The sequence below is a fragment of the Scyliorhinus torazame genome, chromosome 14, assembly GCF_047496885.1.
Source record: "Scyliorhinus torazame isolate Kashiwa2021f chromosome 14, sScyTor2.1, whole genome shotgun sequence".
Lineage (NCBI taxonomy): Eukaryota > Metazoa > Chordata > Chondrichthyes > Carcharhiniformes > Scyliorhinidae > Scyliorhinus > Scyliorhinus torazame.
The window spans coordinates 120,175,387-120,196,885 of record NC_092720.1 but is presented as its reverse complement, the minus strand read 5'-3'; the positions used below and the strand labels follow the sequence as shown (position 1 = coordinate 120,196,885).

At 44.1% G+C, this 21,499-nt stretch overlaps 2 protein-coding genes and 1 long non-coding RNA gene across 8 annotated transcripts in view; 2 read left to right on the top strand and 1 right to left on the bottom strand.

The window, feature by feature from the left end:
- amer3 (APC membrane recruitment protein 3) overlaps nucleotides 1-12,687 on the top strand; it is a 240,958-nt gene extending 228,271 nt beyond the window's left edge. For all 3 annotated transcript variants that reach the window (XM_072474710.1, XM_072474708.1, XM_072474709.1), the window contains exon 3: nucleotides 1,471-12,687. In XM_072474710.1, coding sequence (XP_072330811.1) covers nucleotides 1,471-1,533 — 63 coding nt within the window. In that variant the 3' untranslated portion in view covers nucleotides 1,534-12,687. The remainder of the gene's footprint in view (nucleotides 1-1,470) is intronic.
- On the bottom strand, nucleotides 6,704-18,129 carry LOC140389976 (uncharacterized). Its single transcript, XR_011934526.1, has 3 exons — nucleotides 17,973-18,129; nucleotides 17,769-17,878; nucleotides 6,704-6,857 (listed from the first exon to the last, which is right to left on the bottom strand). It is a non-coding gene; the product is annotated as an uncharacterized lncRNA (long non-coding RNA).
- The window catches only part of LOC140389974 (rho guanine nucleotide exchange factor 4-like), a 636,618-nt gene continuing 633,038 nt past the window's right edge, over nucleotides 17,920-21,499 (top strand). For all 4 annotated transcript variants that reach the window (XM_072474699.1, XM_072474703.1, XM_072474698.1 and 1 more), the window contains exon 1: nucleotides 17,920-18,758. In XM_072474699.1, the coding sequence (XP_072330800.1) occupies nucleotides 18,570-18,758 (189 nt within the window). In that variant the 5' untranslated portion in view covers nucleotides 17,920-18,569. The remainder of the gene's footprint in view (nucleotides 18,759-21,499) is intronic.

The window sequence follows — 21,499 nt, the reverse complement described above, 5'->3', positions numbered from 1 at the left end:
CCCCTAACATTTCCCCCAAATTTACTTCTCGGCAATCAATAAACTAAAGGGCTGGTTTAGCATAGTGGGATAAACAGCTGGCTTGTAATGCAGAACAAGGCAGCAGCGCGGGTTCAATTCCCTTACTGGCCTCCCCGAACAGGCGCCGGAATGTGGCGACTGGGGCTTTTCACAGTAACTTCACTGAAGCCTATTTGTGACAATAAGCAGTTATTATTAGGGGCTGGTTTAGCACAGGGCTAAATAGCTGGCTTTTAATGCAGACCAAAGAAGGCCAGCAGCACGGGTTCAATTCCCGTACCAGCCTCCCCGACCAGGAGCTGGAATGTGGCGACTAGGGGCTTTTCACAGTAACTTAATTTGAAGCCTACTTGTGACAATAAGCAATATTCATTCCATTCATTCATTCATATCTGCTTTTTTCAATGAAATCATAGGGCGTGATCCAACGGCCATACTGTGCCCGAAAAGCAGTTCTCCATGGTGCAGTATGCCTGTTGAAAGCCACGAGATCCCGCTTCCTGGATCTAGCCAGCTCGTAACGCCTCGTGAGATTCAACACGATCTCGCGAGACGTTGCAATGTGAATCCCGCCCACAATGGACGATCACTTTTTAACAAATCTGCATATTAGAGCGAGGCAGTAAGCCTCACTCTAATGTGCAGATTCCCGAGGTACCTGAGATTTTGGGATTCAACCCCTTTGCCTCTGAGACCTCCGGTGTGCGCTGTTCAGCAGTGGTTTGCACAAATGGGGAACCAGACGGAACGGCACTCATGGGGGTCTCCAAGGGGATCGGAGGCTCCAGCTGCACTCCCTTTGGGAAGGGTGGTGCCAGCTTGGCATCTTGGCAGTGCCACCTGGGTACCTGCCTGGCAGTGTCTCGGTGGCTCTGTCAGCTGGCTGTGGCACTGTCAGTGTGCCAGGTTGGCACTACCAAGGTACTCGGCTGGCAGTTTTTGCATGCATGTGATTGGGCTGGGGTTGCCTGGCATGGGTGTTGTGGGGGGGTCCTGGGACCCTCCTTTACTGCGTTTGGGCTGGGGGAGGAGGTCGGAGATCATTTTGGGGGCCTTGGAGATTAGGATAACTTTTGAAATAGCCATGTGTTTCTCGGCACTGCGCGAGCTGGGAAAACGCGCTCATTCGGGGACTCTGTTCACTTTTGGGAGAATCGCGTTCATAGTTTTGTATTTAGTTTTTAAAATGTACTATTCCTGACTTCCCTTATGTGTGCTCTGCCCAAAGCCACGACCTTGGCTCATTGTCTCCTGATGCTTGATTCTAATCAGTTTCTCTGGCCAGTTTCTGTCAGTGGTGGTTTACCATTGCCTCAATTCACCAAAATGCATTGTTCTCTTCATTAAACATAAAACTCGAGGTTTGTTGTGTTTGACGTGAGAGTGAGGTGCTCCAGTGGATTCTGCAGCGTGAGATGTCTAACACCATTTATTGCTTTTCTGTTGCAGCTGAACCTCCAGGCTTCGCCCAGTACCACCAAGGGAAGTGAGGGGACCGCCGCTCATCATTGACCCACAAAAGACAAGGACAGTGACTGTGCTGCAAGAGAGAAAGTTATAACCTTTTTCTCTCCCTGTTTCAAGATCAGTTCCAATCACTTGCCCCTCAGCCCAGCAATGTTGGGAGCACTCCACACGTTCCAAACAAGCTACTGCACGAAAACCACATATCTGGAATGATTACCATAGCATCTGGCATTGGCTGAGAGTAACAACAGCTATTATTAAATGCATGATTCGACTGGAAGGATCTTGCTTCAATTCCTGGCAACCCTTTACACTCTCCTCTGCAGTGTTGTGAGAAATCACCGATTCAGGCTGTGTTTCAGGCAAAATTGTTTGAATCATCTGGAAATCTGCTTCTAACTAGGGTTAATTTTAATGCACACTCCCAATACAATCTGACAAACTAGTTTCTCAGTGAATAGAATGTAACAGCCGAACTCTCACTCGATCCCACTCATTGGCTGAAGCTGCACAATGGTGGCCCCACCCTCAAGCACACAGTTGCATTTAAGATTTTTTGCAGTTGTCCGTCATTTATGCGGGCAATTTAGTTTGTCCTCTTAAGTGGTCCACGGGTTATCACAAACCCTCAGCCAGGTCCTGAAGCGTTTACCTTTTCCAGAGTTAAAGCTGAACCCAGGCATCCTCGGACCCGATCGATCCCTGAGTGAAGATGAAGGTTCAGGGTGAGGCTGCACGGAATGTTGGCAATTTACTTCACACATCTCTCAATGGGATCCTTTTCACAACATTGTAACACTCTTTGTTCTGACATTGATGCTGGATTGTCAGTGTTTTCTGGGAGTAGAGGCTGTACAGAAGGATCATGCATGACCATATGTGTCACAACAACATTCTGTGTTAATGGTACAAGTCAGCCCCTTGAGCTTGCTCTACTACCCAGTTAGATCATGACTGATCCATTCCTCAGCTCCATTGAATTGTCACTGTATCTCTTGATATTTTTAACTAACAAAAAAATCTATTGATAATATCAGCGTGTTCAGGGGAGATGGTGGTGAATTAGTAATCCAGAGGGCGAGGCTAATGCTCTGGGGACATGGGTTCAAATCCCACCATGGCAGCTGGTGGAATTTAAATTCAATTAACAAAATCTGGAGTTGAAAACTCGTCTCAGTAAAGGTGGTCATTAAAGTATCATTGATTGGTGTAAACAAAATCATTTGGTTCAGTCATGCCCTTTAGGGAAGGAAATCTGCAGTCCTTACCTAGTTTGGCCTACATGTGACTCCAGACCCACGACAATATGGTTAACTCTTAACTTCCCCCTGAACAGTTCTAGCAAGCTGCTCGAGTTCAAAGGCAATTAGCGTTGGGCAGTGATACCCACATCCCATGATAAAATGAAAAGAAAGTAATGAACGCTTCACTGGCGTAACATCCAGATTATCTTTGAGTGAAAATGTGCTTTCTGATTTCACTTCTAGGTTGTCTGGGAGTAACAAAATTCCACAACGTCCACGCAAGCTGTGTTTCACTGTACAATATTGTCTGTTCAGTAATAGTGGACTCAGAAGCTTACAGGGTCAATAATGACCCTTTGTGAAGTCCGATAATTGAAGAAACAAAGAGAAAATGTAAAAGACCTGACGACTACCAATGAAATAGAAAAAGAAAGGCTTGCATTAATATCGTGCTCTGCCGGACCACCAGATGTCTGAAAACACTTAACAGCCAATGAAGTACTTTTGAAATGTAGTCACTGTTGTAACTTAGGAAACACAGCAGCCAATTTACACACACAGATTATCACGCGCAGCAACATGAAAATGATCAGATAATCAGTTTTTGCAATGTGATTAAGGAATAAATATTGTCTAGGACACCAGGAGTAACTATTGATGACTGTATTGGTGCCATTTCCTGCTCTGGTCCTGGATTGGAAAACATCATCAACTATTTTTCCAATTTCTATCCTTTCCTCCCCATTGTATAGTCTCAACTTCTCTGTCTCTATTTCTGAGGTCAGGCTACCAATACTCATTGTAAACACAATGACCCCCACACCTACTTCAGCTACACTTCCTCATACCCTGCAACTTGTAAGGATTGCATTCCGTTCTCCCAATTTTTCTTTTGCATCGGGTCTGATAATTCAACATCCATACCAGCATCTGTTATATATCCTCCTTTTTCCTGAACTAAGGAATCTCCTCCTACCATGATTGACGTGGTGCTCAACTGTTTCCAAACCATCTCCTACACTTCTGTATTCACCTCTATTAGCCGAGGCATTGAATATAAGAGCAGGAAGGTTGTAATGGAGCTGTATAAAATGCTCGTTCAGCCACAGCTGGAGTACTGTGTGCAGTTCTGGTCGCCATACTATAAGAGGAATGTGATTGCACTAGAGAGGGTGCAGAGGAGAATCACCAGGATGTTGCCTGGGCTGGAGCGTTTCAGCTACTGAGAGAGACTGGATAGGCTGGGGTTGTTTTCCTTGCAGCAGAGAAAGCTGCGGGGGAACGTAATTGAGGTGTATAAAATTATGAGGGGCATTGACAGAGTAGATAGGAAGAACCTTTTCCCCTTAGTAGAGGAGTCAATAACAAAGGGGCATGGAATTAAGGTAAGGGGCAGGAGACCTTGAGGAGATTTGAGGAATAGCTTTTTCAGCCAGAATGTAGTTGGAATCTTGAACTCACTGCCTGAAAGGGTGGTAGAGGCGGGAACCCTCACAACATTTAAGAAACATTTATATGAGCACTCAAAACACCATGGTGTACAAGGCTACGGACCAAGTGCTGCAACTAGAATAGATAGGTGCGTGATGGGCCAAAGAACCTCTTTCTGTGCTGTAAACCTCCATGACTCTAACCATAATAGAGTTCTCCATGTGCTCATTCTGCACCCCATGACCCTCTTCTGTATTCAGCCGATCATTTTCCTCCATTTCCACCAACTACATCATGATTCCACCATTAAACACATCTTTTCGTTGGCCTGGGATGGCACAGTGGTCAGCAGTGTTGCCTCACAGTACTAGGGACCTGGGTTGAATTCCGGCCTCGGGTGACTGTGAAGAGTTTGCACATTCTCCTCTTGTCTGCGTGTGTTTCCTAGGGAGCTCCGGTTTCCTCCCACAGTCTAAAGATGTGCAGGTTAGGTGAATGGGCCATGCTAAATTGCCCCTTAGTGTCCAAAAAGGTTAGGTGGGGTTACAGGGCTATGGGGATACGGTGGGGGCGTGGGCCTAGGTAGGGTACTCTTTCCAAGGTTTGGTGCAGACTTGATGGGCCGAATGGCCTCCTTCTGCACTGTAGAGATTCTATGATTCTCCTCCTCTGACAGAATTCCAAAGGGATCATCCCCTCCACAACATTTGGTCCACTCCTCTATCACTCCATGGTCCAATCCCTTTCCCAGGGCACCTTTCCATGTAAGTGCAGGACATGTAACGCTTGTCCTTTTACCTCCTCTTTCCTCACCATTGAAGACCCCAAATACTTGTTCCAGGTGTAGTAGCACTTAACATGTACTCTTTTCAACTTAGTTTACTGTATTCACTGCTCATAATACAGTTTCTGTAACACTGGGGAAACCAAATACAAAAAGGCAGAAGTGCAACCAGAGCTACAGTTGACAGTCAATGGCAATGCATCAGATTGCTGAGGCTTTTAATTGGTGATTCACATACACAGGAGTGTCTACTGCAGGGGTTCCCAAAACTTGGGTCGCGAACCCTGTTGAGGTCGTAGGTCGATAATTTGAGGTTGGGAGTTCCAAGCCAATAATGGCGACTATTGTGATTTTTCTTCCCTAAGTGGTTCCACAAACGAACAGCTTTTTGATGACCTGATTGCTTATTCTTTCATTATCCTGATTGGCCATTCAGTGCACTGCTGCAATTTGCTAATCAATGAATCCTTGGATGTGCTCTTAATGCTGTGGCACATGGATGGACAGTTCCATGATCGGTACCAAATTTCATTATACACACATGCGCAACTCTTAGTTCCAAGGCCCATCAGAGTCTTCAATATATCGTGGACAAAACCATTTGCCCCCATATACAATAATTCCCCCCTCTGCCAACCTAACATTTCCCTGCCAAATAGCTCCCCTCTGCACTTGACAACTCTCTCTCACAACCACCTTTCCCTCCATCCCAACAACTCCCTGCCCCAAAACTTCCCTTATCACCCAACAACTTTCCCCCCACCAGCTCCGCGCTTTCTCTGTGGCTGCACCAATTTTCACGTTTTGAGATGGGGTCACAGTGGGAATAAGTTTTGGAAGGACTGCTCCATTGTGTGTCATTTGATCTTGCCATTTGTCTTGGGACCCAGTATTCAGGGATGTTACAGAACTCGGTCAGTTGCGAACACCTTTATGTAAATAGACCCATGACAGACAAATTTATTTTGTCAAAAGGATGGCTAGGATCACTCGGGCAAGCCATCCATCAGAAGTGCACAGATGGCAATAACCAGCAGAAGCCTTTCAAAGTCCAATACATTAACTGTGCCCTCAACTCCCTCTTTCACGGGTGAACATGTGGGCACCTTGCTGGAGTGTGGTTCCCATGACATCAGGCAAACTTTTCCAACTGCCCATTTGTGAGACTATAAGCGTCCTGACTGCAGAAGACAAATTAACAGATTTAGTGCTCTTCCCACTTGCACATACCTGATAAGGTTCACTATATCATAATTGGGAATGGGATTTCTAGCTAATTGACTCAGAGAGAAGTATTTGTCACCATCCTAAAGATGATTATCCAACTCAGAACAGACCTGGGATTGAACTGCCAAACTTCCTGATCAGTTCACTCAGCTACTTACTCGGTTTGCCATCAGGAGGGTCAGTAGGCCATTGAATATTTATACTATAATCAGTACTCAAACACAAAATGAGAAAACTAATTTAGCTAATGATCTTTAGTTGGATCTTCAGGAGGAAAGAATTATTTTTTAAGTAAAATGTTTTAATATTGATTTCTTGCTTACTGGTGAAGTATCCCAGTTAACACGGCAAGAAAGGCCAAACATTCTTTCAACACACAAACCAATTCAATGTAATGAGCTGTGGAGAACAGAAATGCTCCTAATGCCAGCCAGATGGGACCGTTGAATGCAGGGAAACTCCAGTAACCAGTTGTTTGTTAGAACCTTTGGATGAGGTTGCAAGTTTGAGTCCCACTCCAGAGAACTGAGCATATAATTCAGCATTGAGGCAGTGCTGTGCTGTCAGAGGTGCCAACTTTCCGATGAGGCACTAAACCAAGGCCTGGTTTCCACTCTCAGGTGGATGTAAAAATGTCTGATAGCACTCTTTTGTAGAAGAACTGCGGATTTCTTCCTGGCATCCTAAAGGAACATTGAAATGAAATTTAGAAATTTTACACGCCACTCTTCCAAATCAAATAGGACCTTTCATAAGAGAAGGCTTGCTGGTGGGAAGGGAAGAATCAAACATCACAAAAATAAAAGACAATAAGCAGCTTTCAATGCTTAGGATTGGATGGCCATGTAAATATTTGCTGTGACTCACCACTCCAAAATGCTTTATAGGTCAGTTCCCCAATGAAACAACTAAACTTTACTCAAAAGAGAAAATGCTGGAAAATCTCAGCTGTCTGGCTGCATCTGTAGGGAGAGAAAAGAGCTAACGTTTCGAGTCCAGATGAAACTTTGTCAAAGCTTTGACAAAGCTTATCTTTGATAAAGGGTCACCTGGACTCAAAATGGTAGCTCTTTTCTCTCCCTACAGATGCTGCCAGACCTTCTGACATTTTCCAGCATTTTCTCTTTTGGTTTCAGATTCCAGCATCCGCAGTAATTTGCTTTTAACTACACTTTACTGTTACATCTTCTTTACTGTAGGTCTATTGAAGGCTGTATCACAAAGGACTCATTCTGAGAGGCCATGCTCCTGACATAGACCAACATTGGACAGGAGAGCTTATTACACAATCAGTTGTATCTTTCATCCCATGCCCATTGAGCAAACCTTGTGTAAGTACCCCTTAGGTGCTTATCACCACTTCATTTGCTGCTTAGCATGCAAGACGCTAATAAAAATTGGACAGGTTGACAATTTTAATTGCCTAAAACCATGGGCGGGATTCTCTGACCTGCCGCATCTGTTTCCTGGTGCGGTGTGCCCTTGCCGGCAGCGGGACTCTCCGTCCCAGCTCCGGCCAATGGGGTTTCCCATTGTCGGCACCCCCACGCCTTTGGGAAATCCCCGGGCGTGAGTGCGCTGCTGGCGAACCAAAGGATCCCGCCAAAGGAGAATCCAACCCCATTATTTTGAGTTCAAGATTAGGAATTCAATCCAGAACAAAGAAATAGGTCTTTTGATGTTACTTAAAAACCACTGAGTTACCTCATCTACATTTTAAATGAGGTCAAACCAGCAGCGGGATTCTCCCTTCTGGGGACTAAGTCAAAATTCTACGCACTTCCGGGGGCTAGGTGGACGGCGGAGGGGTTGGCGCCGCTCGAGCCAGCGCCGAAGGGACTGCGCGAGTTCGGGCATGCGCCGAAGGGCCAGCGTGATCTCGCGCATGCGCGGAACCGCCGGCGTGGTTCCGTGCATTCGCAGACTGGCCGGCGTATTTTGGCGCATGCACAGGGGGTTCTCATCTCCGCGCCAGCCATGGTGGAGCCCTACAGGGGCCGGCGCGGAAGGAAGGGGTTCCCACACGGCACAGGCCCCCCTGCAGATCGATGGGTCCCGATCGCGGGCCAGGCCACCGTTGGGGACCCCCCCAGGGTCGGATCCCCCCGCGCCCCCCTGAGGACCGCCCCAGCCGACTTACCTGCCAGGTCCCGTCGTGTGGGACCATGCGTAACCCACGCCGGCAGGACTGGCCAAAAACAGATGGCAGCTCAGCCCATCAGGGCCCTGAGACCCGGCGGGGGGTGGGTGAATCCCACCCCTGGTAAGCGACTTGTCCCCTGGCCTCACTGGGAAGACAACTGAAATATCAATCTTTACTGCTCCATAAGATATGCTTCATGTAAAGAAAAATTCAAACCTTCACAAACATAGAATAAACAGAACAATTTGCATAGAACATGAGTAATAGTCGTGTTTTTACAGTTCATGGGCGGAATTCTCCCGAAACGGCGCGATGTCCGCCGACTGGCGGCCAAAACGGCGCCAATCAGTCGGGCAGCGCGCCGCCCCAAAGGTGCCCCAACATTGAGGGGCTAGGCCAACGCCGGAGGAATTTCCGCCCCGCCAGCTGGCGGAAACGGCCTTTGTTGTCCCGCCAGCTGGCGCGGAAATGACATCCCCGGGCGGCGCATACGCGGGAATGTCAGCGGCCGCTGACAGTTTCCCACGCATGCGCAGTGGAGGGAGTCTCTTCCGCCTCCGCCACGGTGGAGACCGTGGCGGAGGCGGAAGGGAAAGAGTGCCCCCACGGCACAGGCCCGCCCGCGGATCGGTGGGCCCCGATCGCGGGCCAGGCCACCGTGGGGGCACCCCCCGGGGCCAGATCGCCCCGCGCCCCCCCAGGACCCCGGAGCCCGCCCACGCCGCCTTGTCCCGCTGTTCAAAAGGTTGTTTAATCCACGCCGGCAGGACAGGCAATTTATCGGCGGGACTTCGGCCCATCCGGGCCAGAGAATCCAGCGGGGGGGGCCCGCCAACCGGCGCGGCCCGATTCCCGCCCCCGCCGAATATCCGGTACCGGAGACTTCGGCCACCGGCGGGGGCGGGATTCACGGCAGCCCCCGGCGATTCTCCAACCCGGCGGGGGGTCGGAGAATGACGCCCCATCTCTTTTGTTTCTATTCTCTTTGCCCTGTTCTCACTCGCTGTTTCCCTCAAATGCCCTGTTTCATCTCTCCCCGCCTTTCTTACGATGTCATCCCTGATCTCTCCCCTCTCACTTCTATCTCTCTTCTCATGTTCTTCTTACTCTCATCTCTTATTCTGAAGGACAACAACAATAATTTGTTTTTATATCATGCCTTTAACTTAATAAAATGTCCCAAGGAGGATTAAAAAACAAAGTTTGATGCTAAGCCTCATATGAAAGATGATCAAAAACTTGGTCAAGGGTTTTAAGTAGTGTCCTAAAGGTGGAAAGAGAGTTAGAGAGGCAGAGAGATATAGGGAGAGTATTCTAAAGCTCAGGGCCTTGCCATCTGAAGGCACAACTACCGATGGTTACATGATTAAAATTGGGGTTGCTCTATTCTCATTTTCTCTCCATTTTTTGCAGCTGATTCGGTCACTGTCTTCCTACTGACATCCTTTCATTTCACTCACTCCAATCTCCTGGGCTGCAGATTATTTTTCTTTCTCACTGACAGTTTTAGATGAAGTTCAAACTTCCTCCTGAGCAGACAGACAAGTTACATCCAGAAGAGCGTGCAACAGGTGAAAAACATGTTTTCAGATTTAAAGAGAGTTCCTTCCCACAGCCAGACCTACTCCACAGCTATATCTGCTGGAAATTAAATCTTTAAAATAATTCTAGTAACCTGCTGGAAAAGATCCATGTGGTTTCCATGAAAAATACACTTCAAGCACTGCAGAATAATTGTATTTTTCATTTTTAGAAAAGCCCACAAATAAAGACATTTGTCCTTGAAAAGTCAACATCTAGTTCTAAATGACAGACAGCGTGTCGTGCAACAACACAGAACAAAGTGGTGGAATAAAGTGTAGTACATTACAGTTTTCATCCAATCATATGGATGGTTGCCTGCACTGTACTGGCAAGTTCAGGATAGGCAGACTGCATGAGATGGATTTTGACTGCACATCACAACACTGGCCTCAAGAGGCTTGTATAACCACTTAAACACAGTTTAGCCATTTTTTGCCCAATCCTTTGCAGTGAAAAGCATTGCCCTATCTCAAACTTTAGGTAGCCAGCAAGCAGCAGAGCTCCCCATTGCTGCCTGTAACCGACTGAAGCAGATGACCAACTGAAGACCAGAGAAAGGAACATAATAAAATACTGATACCAGTGGCAAATATTTCTTCTTTCATTGTAAACTCTGACTGCAGTTTTTCATAAGACATAGGACAGTAAGAATCCCAATGTATAGGCAAACACTTTTCAGCATTGTACATAATGCTCTGTTACCTAAAGGATGAACATTACATTGAGATAAATCTATCATGAGGTATACAACACTACCCTTCCAGTCTCTTTAATGAATCAAATGAGGTGTGCGTAACACAAGATTTCAAGAAAGTCTCAATTGAGAGGTAGAGATTTATAGGTAGCACTGGTTTTGATTGTTCAGTTAATTCAGCTGTTTGCAAGTTTATGTAATTTATTTTATTTGTTTGCTCATTTTAAATGGACTATAATTATCTTGTACCGAACGGCACCAAATCAGCATGATAATCGTGTTATGGAATCTGTAATGTCTTTTGTTCCAAATCCCAATTTCTGACGATCTAATCCAGATATTTTTTTGGAAATTGATTTGTAAAACTATGTTTCAATGCAGTTGTGTCCCCTTTAAGTGGTTGTGTAAAGTATATTGATGTTATGCACATGTGTTTGGTATGTATAATTGTCAAAAAGTTGAGACCAAAGCCAGATATCATTTTCTGCGTTCTAATATTATTGCAAAATATACAGCTTGGGAAATGACCATTACTGGATGATAACCAATTCAGAGTCACAAGGGGCAATGAGACGGAGCCACTACAAACTCATCTCACTTCAGACTCTTGGGAGATTGTGAGAGAGCAGGATTGGTCACTCTGTTGGGTCATCCCAGTGGCACTGAGAAGGGGCTAGCCTCTCATACATTGAGAGCATGACTTACCTTGAGAGCACCTGGTCTAAACACGTCAACCAAAACAGTTTTTGTATGGTATTGTTGAAGGCTTGTGATTTCCAACAGTAGCAACATCCCTGATTCTGCCATTTGGAACTCAGTAACTTAAGGACTGCCTTTAAATCCAGTGCAGACTATGTGAGGAAGATATTTGTCTAACACTGTGACAGCTGTTGAAGGACTGTTTGACAGCATTAGCTTTATCATGGAATATTGTTAACAAAACTAATCTAATTTTGAACTTTTTAATATTTAATTTCAAAACTTTGAGTTTGTGGCTGGTTTCCGATCCACAAACTTGTTGTATAGGGCTGGTACAATGGTTTCATTTACAATTCACTTAATAGATAGCTTATCACCAATTTGACAGTCCATATCACAGGTAGCACTAAAATGCTGCTCGGTTAGATAAATGCCACACATGCGCTGTATAGAAAGCTTCTTTGAGCTGGACCAAGAACTATATTAGGGGAGTTCAATCCTATATTTACTCTACTTCGTGATGGGCACAAAAAAGATAGCAAAAATGGAAAATGAGTTCAAGGAAATCCATGAGACGCATTGGGGAATCCTACTGAGCCGTGACTAACATTCCACACACTCTAAAGCTTACATTATCATTTGCATTGGGTACAGACGATCATTATTTTACACCCAAATATGAACAATGATAGAAGTATTCTTGTGGGATCCGCAGACTTGACCACTGCTCCCTGGCATGCACTAGATCAACAATTTAGGCTTGACAAAAATGAATTCAGATGAGGGAGATCATTTGGCCCATCCATCTCACCCTTTCAAAGGAATCTTGAACTACTGTAACAAATCATTGACCATGCAGTGTTACACAGACTAATTCAGACCATTTACAAAATCATGTTTGGTGCATTCAAAATTTATTTTAATACAAAACAGGTATATTTTCGCATTTGTAATTTGAAAAACTATGGCGTTTTAATTTTAGAAACTTATCTCATAGCTTAGTGCAGCTTTACCAATCCTCCCCCTCAGTATTAGTTTTTTGATCTAGCAGATTCTGTTGTCCTACACCCCCAACATTCCCATTCCCATTACTGTACCATTCACCCCAAACTTGGATATAGTAGAGACAGCAAGCTTTCAGAATATAAATTCAATGAGTCATTTTTATATGGTAACTGGACGTTTTAATAATTAAATAACAATTTCAGACTTCTATTAATACATTGGCAAAGTGGTCTATCCTTTTCCATTAGATTTTATGAAATGTAGTCATTTGAAATAGTTGTAATATACAGTTTTTTATGTAAAAAAGTTGATTTATTTATGTAACTGGAGAACGTGTTTGTACAAATTGTTTTAGAATACCATGGAAATAAACAGTAAGTGTAATGGAGAGATGTCCTGTTCTTGTTTTTTTTAAACTCATTTACAGGATGTGGGCATCACTGGCTAGGTCAGCATTTACTGCCCACCCCATTTGCCCTTAAGAAGGTGGTGGTGAGCTGCATTCTTAACCGCTGCAGTTGATGAGATGTAGCTACACCCACAGTGCTGTTAGGGAGAGAGAGTTCCAGGATTTTAACCCAGCGACAGTGAAGCAACGGCGAGCTATTTCCAAGTCAAGGTGGTGAGTGACTTGGAGAGGAACCTCCAGGTGGTGGTGTTCCCAGGTATCTGCTGACCTTATCCTTCTAGATGGTAGTGGTTGTGGGTGGGAAGGTGATGCCTAAGGAGACTTGGTGAGTTGCTGCAGTGCACCTTGTAGATGGTACACACTGCTGCTACTGTGAGTTTGTGGTGGAGGGAGTGAATGTTTGAGAAGAGGTACCAATCAAGCAGGCAGCTTTGTCCAAGATGACATTGAGCTTCTTCAGTGCTGTTGAGGCTGCACTCATTCACACTCAGGACTTGTGCCTTGTAGATAGTGGATAGGCTTTGCGTGTTTAGTTAACACAGAGGAGTCCAAAATGAGAGGCATAAAGAAACATATTTTAGTGAAAAGCAAATTATTTACACAGTACACCCCAGGTCCCAGCCGGGACCACCCTGCTTGGTTCCCATCTGGGCCGCCTTTTATGACAAAGTCCATTACTCTGCTGATGTGCCCCCACCCCTTAGCAGGGAAGCTCGTCTTCCACGAGGCTCACAGAGAGGCTAATTTAGCCGTCCCCGTGCGAGAGATAACAGTGTGTAAATGCTTAGGATCTTAGAACAGCAGCATGGCAACACAAGTGATTAGCACTGTGGCTTCACAGCGCCAGGGTCCCAGGTTCGATTCCCTGCTGGGTCACTGCCTGTGCGGAGGCTGCACGTTCTCCCTGTGTCTGCATGGGTTTCCTCCGGGTGCTCCGGTTTCCTCCCACAGTCCAAAGACGTGCAGGTTAGGTGGATTGGCCATGCTAAATTGCCCTTAGTGTCCAAAAAGGTTAGGAGGGGTTATTGGGATATTGTGGAAGAGAGGGCTTAAGTGGGTCGGTGCAGACTCGATGGGCTGAATGGCCTCCTTCTGCACTGTATATTCTATGTTCAACAGAAAACCATGTAGAGATCTCCTTGATGCTGCAACTTGGCCTCGAAATAGCTGTAAAACAGAACTAAAATGCACGTGCATTATATTCATATATCCAGTACCAAATCTTGTCCACAAAATGAATGTGGTTTATCCCGGAGCACTTCTGAGAAGATTGCCTGTTTTTGCAAGCGTAGTCATTGTTTTGTACTTAAAAATGGAACCAATTTCTGTGCAGCCATAAAAATAAGTGAGATGAATGACCTGCTAATCCCTTCTGGTGGTGTTGGTTAATGGATGACCATTAGTCTTTCCCTTGAAATCAGCCCATGTGATCTTGAGCATCCAGTTATATAGAGGGTAGAGCCTTAGCTTTACATCTCATTTGAAGCACTGCACCACCACAGCATTGCTGTGTTATTTCGCTGCTCCACTGAAGGAGCAGTCATAGGTTACATGCTCAAATCCTGATGTGAATTTGAACCCACAAGCTTCTGATTTGGAGGCAAGAGTGTTATTCACTGAGCCAAGATAACAATGGAAAACATGCATTAATCTATTCTTAAATATTTTACTTTAATGGTGTTGGGAGGGGGGGGGGGGGCTTAGTGGGGGGGGGGGGGGGAGGCAAAGCTCTTTTCACATTATGTTACCTTCAATTTTGAAAATGTTGGTGCTTTAGCATCAATGTAGACTGCTGTGTAGTGAGTGTAAATAGTTTGGATTACTGACTGCACCAAATTACTCAATTCAGTGATGTTGCTGTGGGTTGCGAGGAGCTGGAGTAAGCAGGATTTGTTGCTCATCCCACAGAAGGTGAATGTTTAGAGGGATAAGCATGTTGGGATCAGTTTGTTGGATATATTCAAGAGGGAGCTGCTTGTGGCCCTTGCGGCTAAAGGGATCAAGGTGTATGGAAGAGAAAGCGGGAGTGAGATAATGAATTTGCATGATCAATCATGATCATATTGAAAGGGATGCAGGCTCGAAGGGCCGAATGACCTACTCCTGCACCTATTTTCTATGTTTACATGTTTCTATATTATCGACAGCAAGCAGTAATGCTAGTGATGGCTCATTGCCCACAGCAAAAGAATGATAGAAACTTGTAAAGGAGCAATCGGAAGCTTTTATTTCCAAATTTGTTTTGTAAGAGGAAAAATACAGGTTTAGCACAGACGGTATTAATTTGAATTCATTGCCCTGTCTCTTGCTCACGACAGTCAGGAAATAAGCCAAGGACAAGTGTGGAGTGTATCTTCCTGACAATCAAACACAGCAACTTCTATATCATTCCCCTTTGAAATGATTCCCTTCCACCTCAGGAAGCTCTGCATTTTACGCTCTCCAAATTTGAAAGCAATTAGCTCTTCCTTATGGTGACCTCAAATTTCTGATGTTGGAAGATCTACTATTATGGTATATCTGATCTCTTCGCTTTCTCCTCACGCCTTTCACCTTCCTTGGCCAAGAGGACAAACCAAAGATCTTTACTGAGGCTCAAGCAGAACTGTACTTTGACCAGCCAAGTGGAGTTATTTGATGGTAACACATAGTATTCTCACTTCAAGTTTTGCTGCCAACTTGAAGAAGAGGTGTTATGGTGGCACAGTGGTTAGCACTGCTGCCTCACAGAGTCAGGGACCTGAATTTGATTCCAGCCATGGGTGGAGTTTGCACGTTCTCCCCGTGTCTGCGTGGGTTTCCTCCGGGTGCTCCGGTTTCCTCCCACAGTCCAAAGATGTGCAGGTTATGTGAGGTTACAGGGCTAGGGCAGGGGAGTGGGCCTCGGTAGGGTGCTCCTTTGGAGGATCGGTGCAGACTCGATGGGCTGACAGCCTCCTTCTGCACTGTAGGGAATCTATGGATCCAGCCTCTTTTTCCTTCACAGTTGAAATTTGGAATACCGCATGGGAATTAATGAGCACAAACCCATGTTCTATTCTTCCAGTGCATGATGTTACTATACTATGAATTGGATTTTTGAAGTGTGCGATAATATTTTGTGATAGTGTGATTGCGTCTGTCACAGACTCAGGCAGCACTAGGCTGCACCTGATTTCAATGGAAATGAACAGAAACTGAACAGTTCACTTTGCTGCACATTGGGGCACTAAAGTGTTGTGATGTAGACTGTTGGGATGCATCAAAATGTGGCTACAGCTGCTGCAAGTCCACTGACTGTCATGAACTATATTTGCTCCAGCTCAATCTCACACAGCTCAAACTGCCCAACTGAGACTCACGTGTATCTTTGGGGGCTGGGCAGGAGAGTAGAATTCACTGACCAGAAAAGAAAAATTAGCCTTACGAAGTGCAAAATAGCAGTTGGTTGCTTGCTTCACATCCCTGTCGAAAACCAAGCATGCACATTTGTTACACATCGAGCAGGGCTATCCAATGGAAGTGTCATTGCACATAAGTCCTGTGGCATTATAGAGAAGCTGCAAAACTGACTAGAGACTCTCAAGTATTGCAGATTATGAAGCAAATTCAAGCAGTTGTCCTGTGGCGTATACACACACAGACAGATGCAGGCACCTACACACGGACACAGATATCGACACACAAACACACGAACAAATAGACACACAAAGAGAAACACATACAGAGAAAGAAAAAGCAACTGGCCTCTATTTAAATTTGAAAAAAAGGTCTGCATTGCAAGTGAATGGGAAATAATCACCTCCTGCATTGAAACTGAGATTCATGCATCACTCTTCCCCATGGTATGATTGTTGTCCCACTCTTACAAGGCGAGACAAGCCTCCACTTGTACTGTCACCAATGACCTAACACTGTTACCGTGTTAGATCTAGCTTTGGGTTTGACAGGTTGGTGTCGACAAAAGTTGAACTTATTCAGAACTCCAAGTGTGTCATTATTTCAATGGTCATCATTGGCCAGGATTCCATTTGCTGTGTTGGATAAACTGCATAATTTCACTGTGGGATTCCACAATATTCAATAGGTTTCCTTCAAATGATCATTTTAGGTCACCTGGATTCCAGCGAATATGTAATGTCACAGGTTTATGCTCACAATGTGTCACAATGCAACCGTGTTCTCGGGAAACTAAGCTGTTAAAGAGTCGATTTGGGAATAAATGGGGCCATCGTCATTTCAGGGCTTAACAAAGGAATGATTTGTGACAGTCATGACTAACACACTGTGGACCAAAACAGCTTGTGCCTTCAAAATCTGGGGCTTTGTATCACTGCGCCCATTGCAGTGAAGTGCTTAATAAGAACAAAGCCCATCAGTCACTATTAAAGAGTAGGAAAGAATGCTTGTACTGTGGAATCTGTATCGCACACAGTTCAAAAGAAAAGCCACTGTGTAGACCTCAGGGGGTTAAGGTGCTGGAGTGCATGCCCATCCCCCGCCTCACCAGCTGTTCCCGATGACCTGTTACAGATGTAGAGACCTCAGTCAAACCTAGACAACATACTGGGACTGAAGTTTTAAAACACAAAGTTGCACTAATCAGATGAAAGTGAAGTGCTATTAATTTAAACAGATTAGTATAATCAGGAGGGAGGAGCCCCTTTCATTTTGACACAAGAGATTCTGTTCTGCTTCCAGACTCAAGAGTATGATCTCCCTTTCTCTGTCTCTCTCTTTCTTTTCTAGAAATAGTTGGGGCCAGTAAATTAATAGCAAAGTGGATAATATTTGTCTTTGGGGAGTGTTGCAAGATTCTGAACAAGTGGCACAAGCCTGGTGTTAGTGCAAGAATTGGATTTCAAAAGCTGTTCGACTGAGACAAGTAAGTCTCCAGTGCAGGGGGCTCGGTTGCTACATGCCAGAGTTCCTGAGGTGAATTTAGAGCAACTTGCAAGCTTTTCAGTTTAGTTGAATTCTGCTGAAAGGAAGAGCCAGCTCCGTCACGGAAAAGCGAGAGACAACAAACCACATAAAGACCAGAGGAGAGGAGAAAACAGACAAGGCAATTTATCATTTACCCGTCAGTGACTAACCCTGTACCTGATGTCTCGTCATCTGGAGGTAACTTACTGAAGTGGATGAGACAGTGTGGCGGGATTGTGGTCTCTGTACATGATGAGTTCAATCTCTACGAGAAAAATAAAGGAAGTATTATTTTTCCCTGTTGCAAAAGTGAACAGCAGTATGCTGCCTGCAGGAGTCGCTGCATGTCTGGCTAGTACCTCAAACTTGGATGTATTTGTTTAATTTCCTTCAGCAGCTCACTGTGAAACTTGAAAAACAAGGCAAATGGTTCGATCACCGGCCTATACAACCTTTATCGAGGAGATTAACTTTAAGTGAATGAATTCATTTTTAAAGTTGCAGGAGCCAACGTGGGATCAATGTTAGCTTTAAAAGGTTTGGGATATGTTCCTCTCTCCTCATATTGTGCTTAAGCAGTGTACACATTGCTTCAAAAAACTTTGCAAGAAAAGATTGACCCCCCCTCTTCTAATAATGGAATTGCTATTCCTGAGTTGCTGTGTGTTAAACCATGACTATATTTATCTAAGGGCAGTCTGTCAGTGACAGAGGATACATCAGACAGTTTAAAATAGATGGTGAATTATTGTTTTCAGTTCAAATTGGTTTCTACAGACGGTTGAATATTATGCTGCTGAATTCTTATTAGAGAAATCGTTATGCAGTTGCTTATTTGTTGTGAACTCGTGAGCCGTTGTTTCTGAAAAGGGAGCATACACCAACGTCCTAAAGGTGCTAAACGGAGGGCTAATTGGCGATTACCGTGCACGCAAACGGATATATCTCAGATCAAAATGGAGGCAGGCTCTGGACAGCATCATATGAATGGTGATAATGGTGAAGGGCCTGAGTCTGTGCAGCCATCCAGTGCTGAGCCTAACCTGCATCGGATGTACCTATCCTGTTTACCTGACCGCTACATGAAGGCAAAAATGAGCCTGGCAGCCTACCTCATAGATTGGGCTCTTGTACTTCTTTGCAAGGTAAGAATTTTAAATATGTTATGAACTGGCATGTTGTGATATTTGAATGCATGCTGCAATGTATGTACATAAAGAAAGACCTACATTTGTACGGTGGCTTTCGTGAGCATAGAACATCCCAATGAGCTTCACAAACAAACAGGTATTTCAGAAATGTATCGGCACTATTGTCCATTTAAGAAACATGGTAGAAGATTTGTGCACACAAGGACTCACAAACAGCAATGACATCCTGATCAGCTTATTTGCTTTTTAACTGCGAGCCAACGAATAATTGTAGGGTAGAACACCTGGAAAATCCCCTTTGATTAATTTGATGGGATCTTTCACACTTGTCGGAGAGGGGAGCAGCATCTTGGCGAGATGACTCAATCTGACAAGCAGCACCTCCAACAGTGTAGCATACTTTCAGTATTGCTCTCAAGTGTAAACCTGGATTACAATTTCAAGCGTTGTACATGCAACTTGAACCCATGATCTTAACTCCGAGGTAAGCGTATTACCAATTGAACTGCAACTGGCATTAAGTGCTGCTTTGAAGCTGCAATATATAATTCCATCCAGTGGTAAATATATTTTTTTCACACTATGTAGGGGGAAGACCAAATCAATCATAAACCAGACATTTTTGCAGACTGGAAACGAAATACACTTGCTTGCTCTTATAAACCTGTTATGCTGTTAAAAAGATATTTCTAAGGCCCCCATGTGTTTTCTCCCCTTCAGTTTAAATTTGACTCTGTGCTTGCTTTTCATTGATCTACTTGATACAGAATATAGCACAATGGCATCAGAGTCAAGGTCATTTTTGAATCAGTACGATTAAAAATTTTACATTGATTGAAATGAAGTCAGTCTGGACTCTAGATGGCATCCGGGTGTCCCATGCAAGTAAAATGATCAACGTTGTCAGAAACGTCATAGAATATCCATAAATATTGTTGTTCCTTAAACATAAGAGAAAGAAGGTCCTAGGTTCAATTCTTGGTTTGTGTCCAAGTTAACTGATCTCAGTTCAGGCTATAAATATGATGCTACAATTTGCTTTAGTGTTCCTGAGCTTAGATAGACATGGAGAATCAACTAAGGTTCCCAAGTGCTTGTATGCCAGGAAAGGATAAAGTGTGATGCCTCCAGAGTCAAGCAGGCTACTGGTAATTCCAGCCTAGATTTGCACTTGAAGACTGGCCAACTGGGCAATTTAGTATGGTCAATCCACCAAACCTGCAAATCTTTGGACTGTGGGAGGAAACCAGAACACCCGGAGGAAACCCACGCAGACATGGGTTAATGCCTTTAATCCATATGGTTATTTCTGCATTTATACCTTCTAGTCTAACACTCGACAGAGAGGAGGTGAGAAAATTGGAAGAGGGGGGAAAATATTTACTTTTGAGTCAAGGTAACTTGATCCTAATTCTAAATGAAAGAGCAAGAGTTCTGATTTGAAATGGGTCTTCTAACCATGCTGTCACCTCTCTCTTCAAATGCTACTGTTATTCTGATGGCTCAAGTCTCCAGGGAATCCTATGCCCACTTTGTTTAAATTTTCCCATTCGTAGTGCATCAGCCTAATTCTTACTAACCTCATTTGAAAACATATGCATCACATGGGGGTGAGGTGATTGCATAGTGGTATTGTCATTGGACTAGTAATCCAGGGCAATTCTCTCAGGACCCAGGCTCAAATCCCATCAAGGTAGAAAATTTGAATTCAATAAAAATCTGGAATTCAAAGTCTAATGATGACCATGAAAAGATTGTCATGAAACTCATCTGGTTCATTAATGTCGTCAAAGAAAAAAATATCCTTTGGGGAAGGAATCTGCCATCTTATCTTATCTGGTCAAGTCTACATGTACACCCAGACTCACAGCAAACTCTTAAGTACCTCTGAAATGACTGAGCAAGCTACTCAGTTCAGGAGCAATTAGGGAGGAGCCATAAATATTGGCCCAGCCAGTGATGCCCATATCCAACGAATAATTAAATAATTCAATGTGCAAGGCAAATGTATTTTTAAAAAAAAATTTTTTTTTATTCTCCTTTTTCACATTTTCTCCCAAATTTAAACCCAACAATAAACAATAATCAGTAACAAATGTAATATGCCATGTGAGAGTACCTTTAAGAAATGGGTGTTTATAAATGGGTGTGTATATAAATATCTGTAGTGAGAGTACCTTTAAGAAATGGGTGTTTATTACTGCAGTGATGTCAGAGAATGGGTGGAGCTGGGCTGTCTGTCAGCTTTTTACTTTCGTTTTAGAATGTTTGCTGCAGGATGTGTTTTAGTTTCGTTTTCAGAGCTGGATAGCTGCAGTCACAGCCAGGAGGTGTATTAGAGTCTCTTTCTGTAATCTAAAGACTGTAAATCGATCCTGGTGATTTAAAACTAATAACAGTAGTGACTTTAACCTGATGTGCTTCTGGTAAAAGGTGTTTTAAATCTTATGGATGTTAAAAGGAAAGCTTAAAGGATTACTTAGTGTTGTATTCTTTGGGGGTTGTATTTGAGTTAATGGTTGCTAAGATGTTCACTGTATGTTTTAAAAAGGTAACATGAGTTCATAGAATAAACATTGTTTTGCTTTAAAAAATACTTTTCCATTTCTGCTCTACCACACCTGTAGAGTGGGCCGTGTGCTCCCCATACCACAATCTATTAGGGGTTGTGGGTCAGGTGAACTCCAAGATACACTTTGGGGTTCTCTAAATTCTGGCCCATAACAAATGTCAAT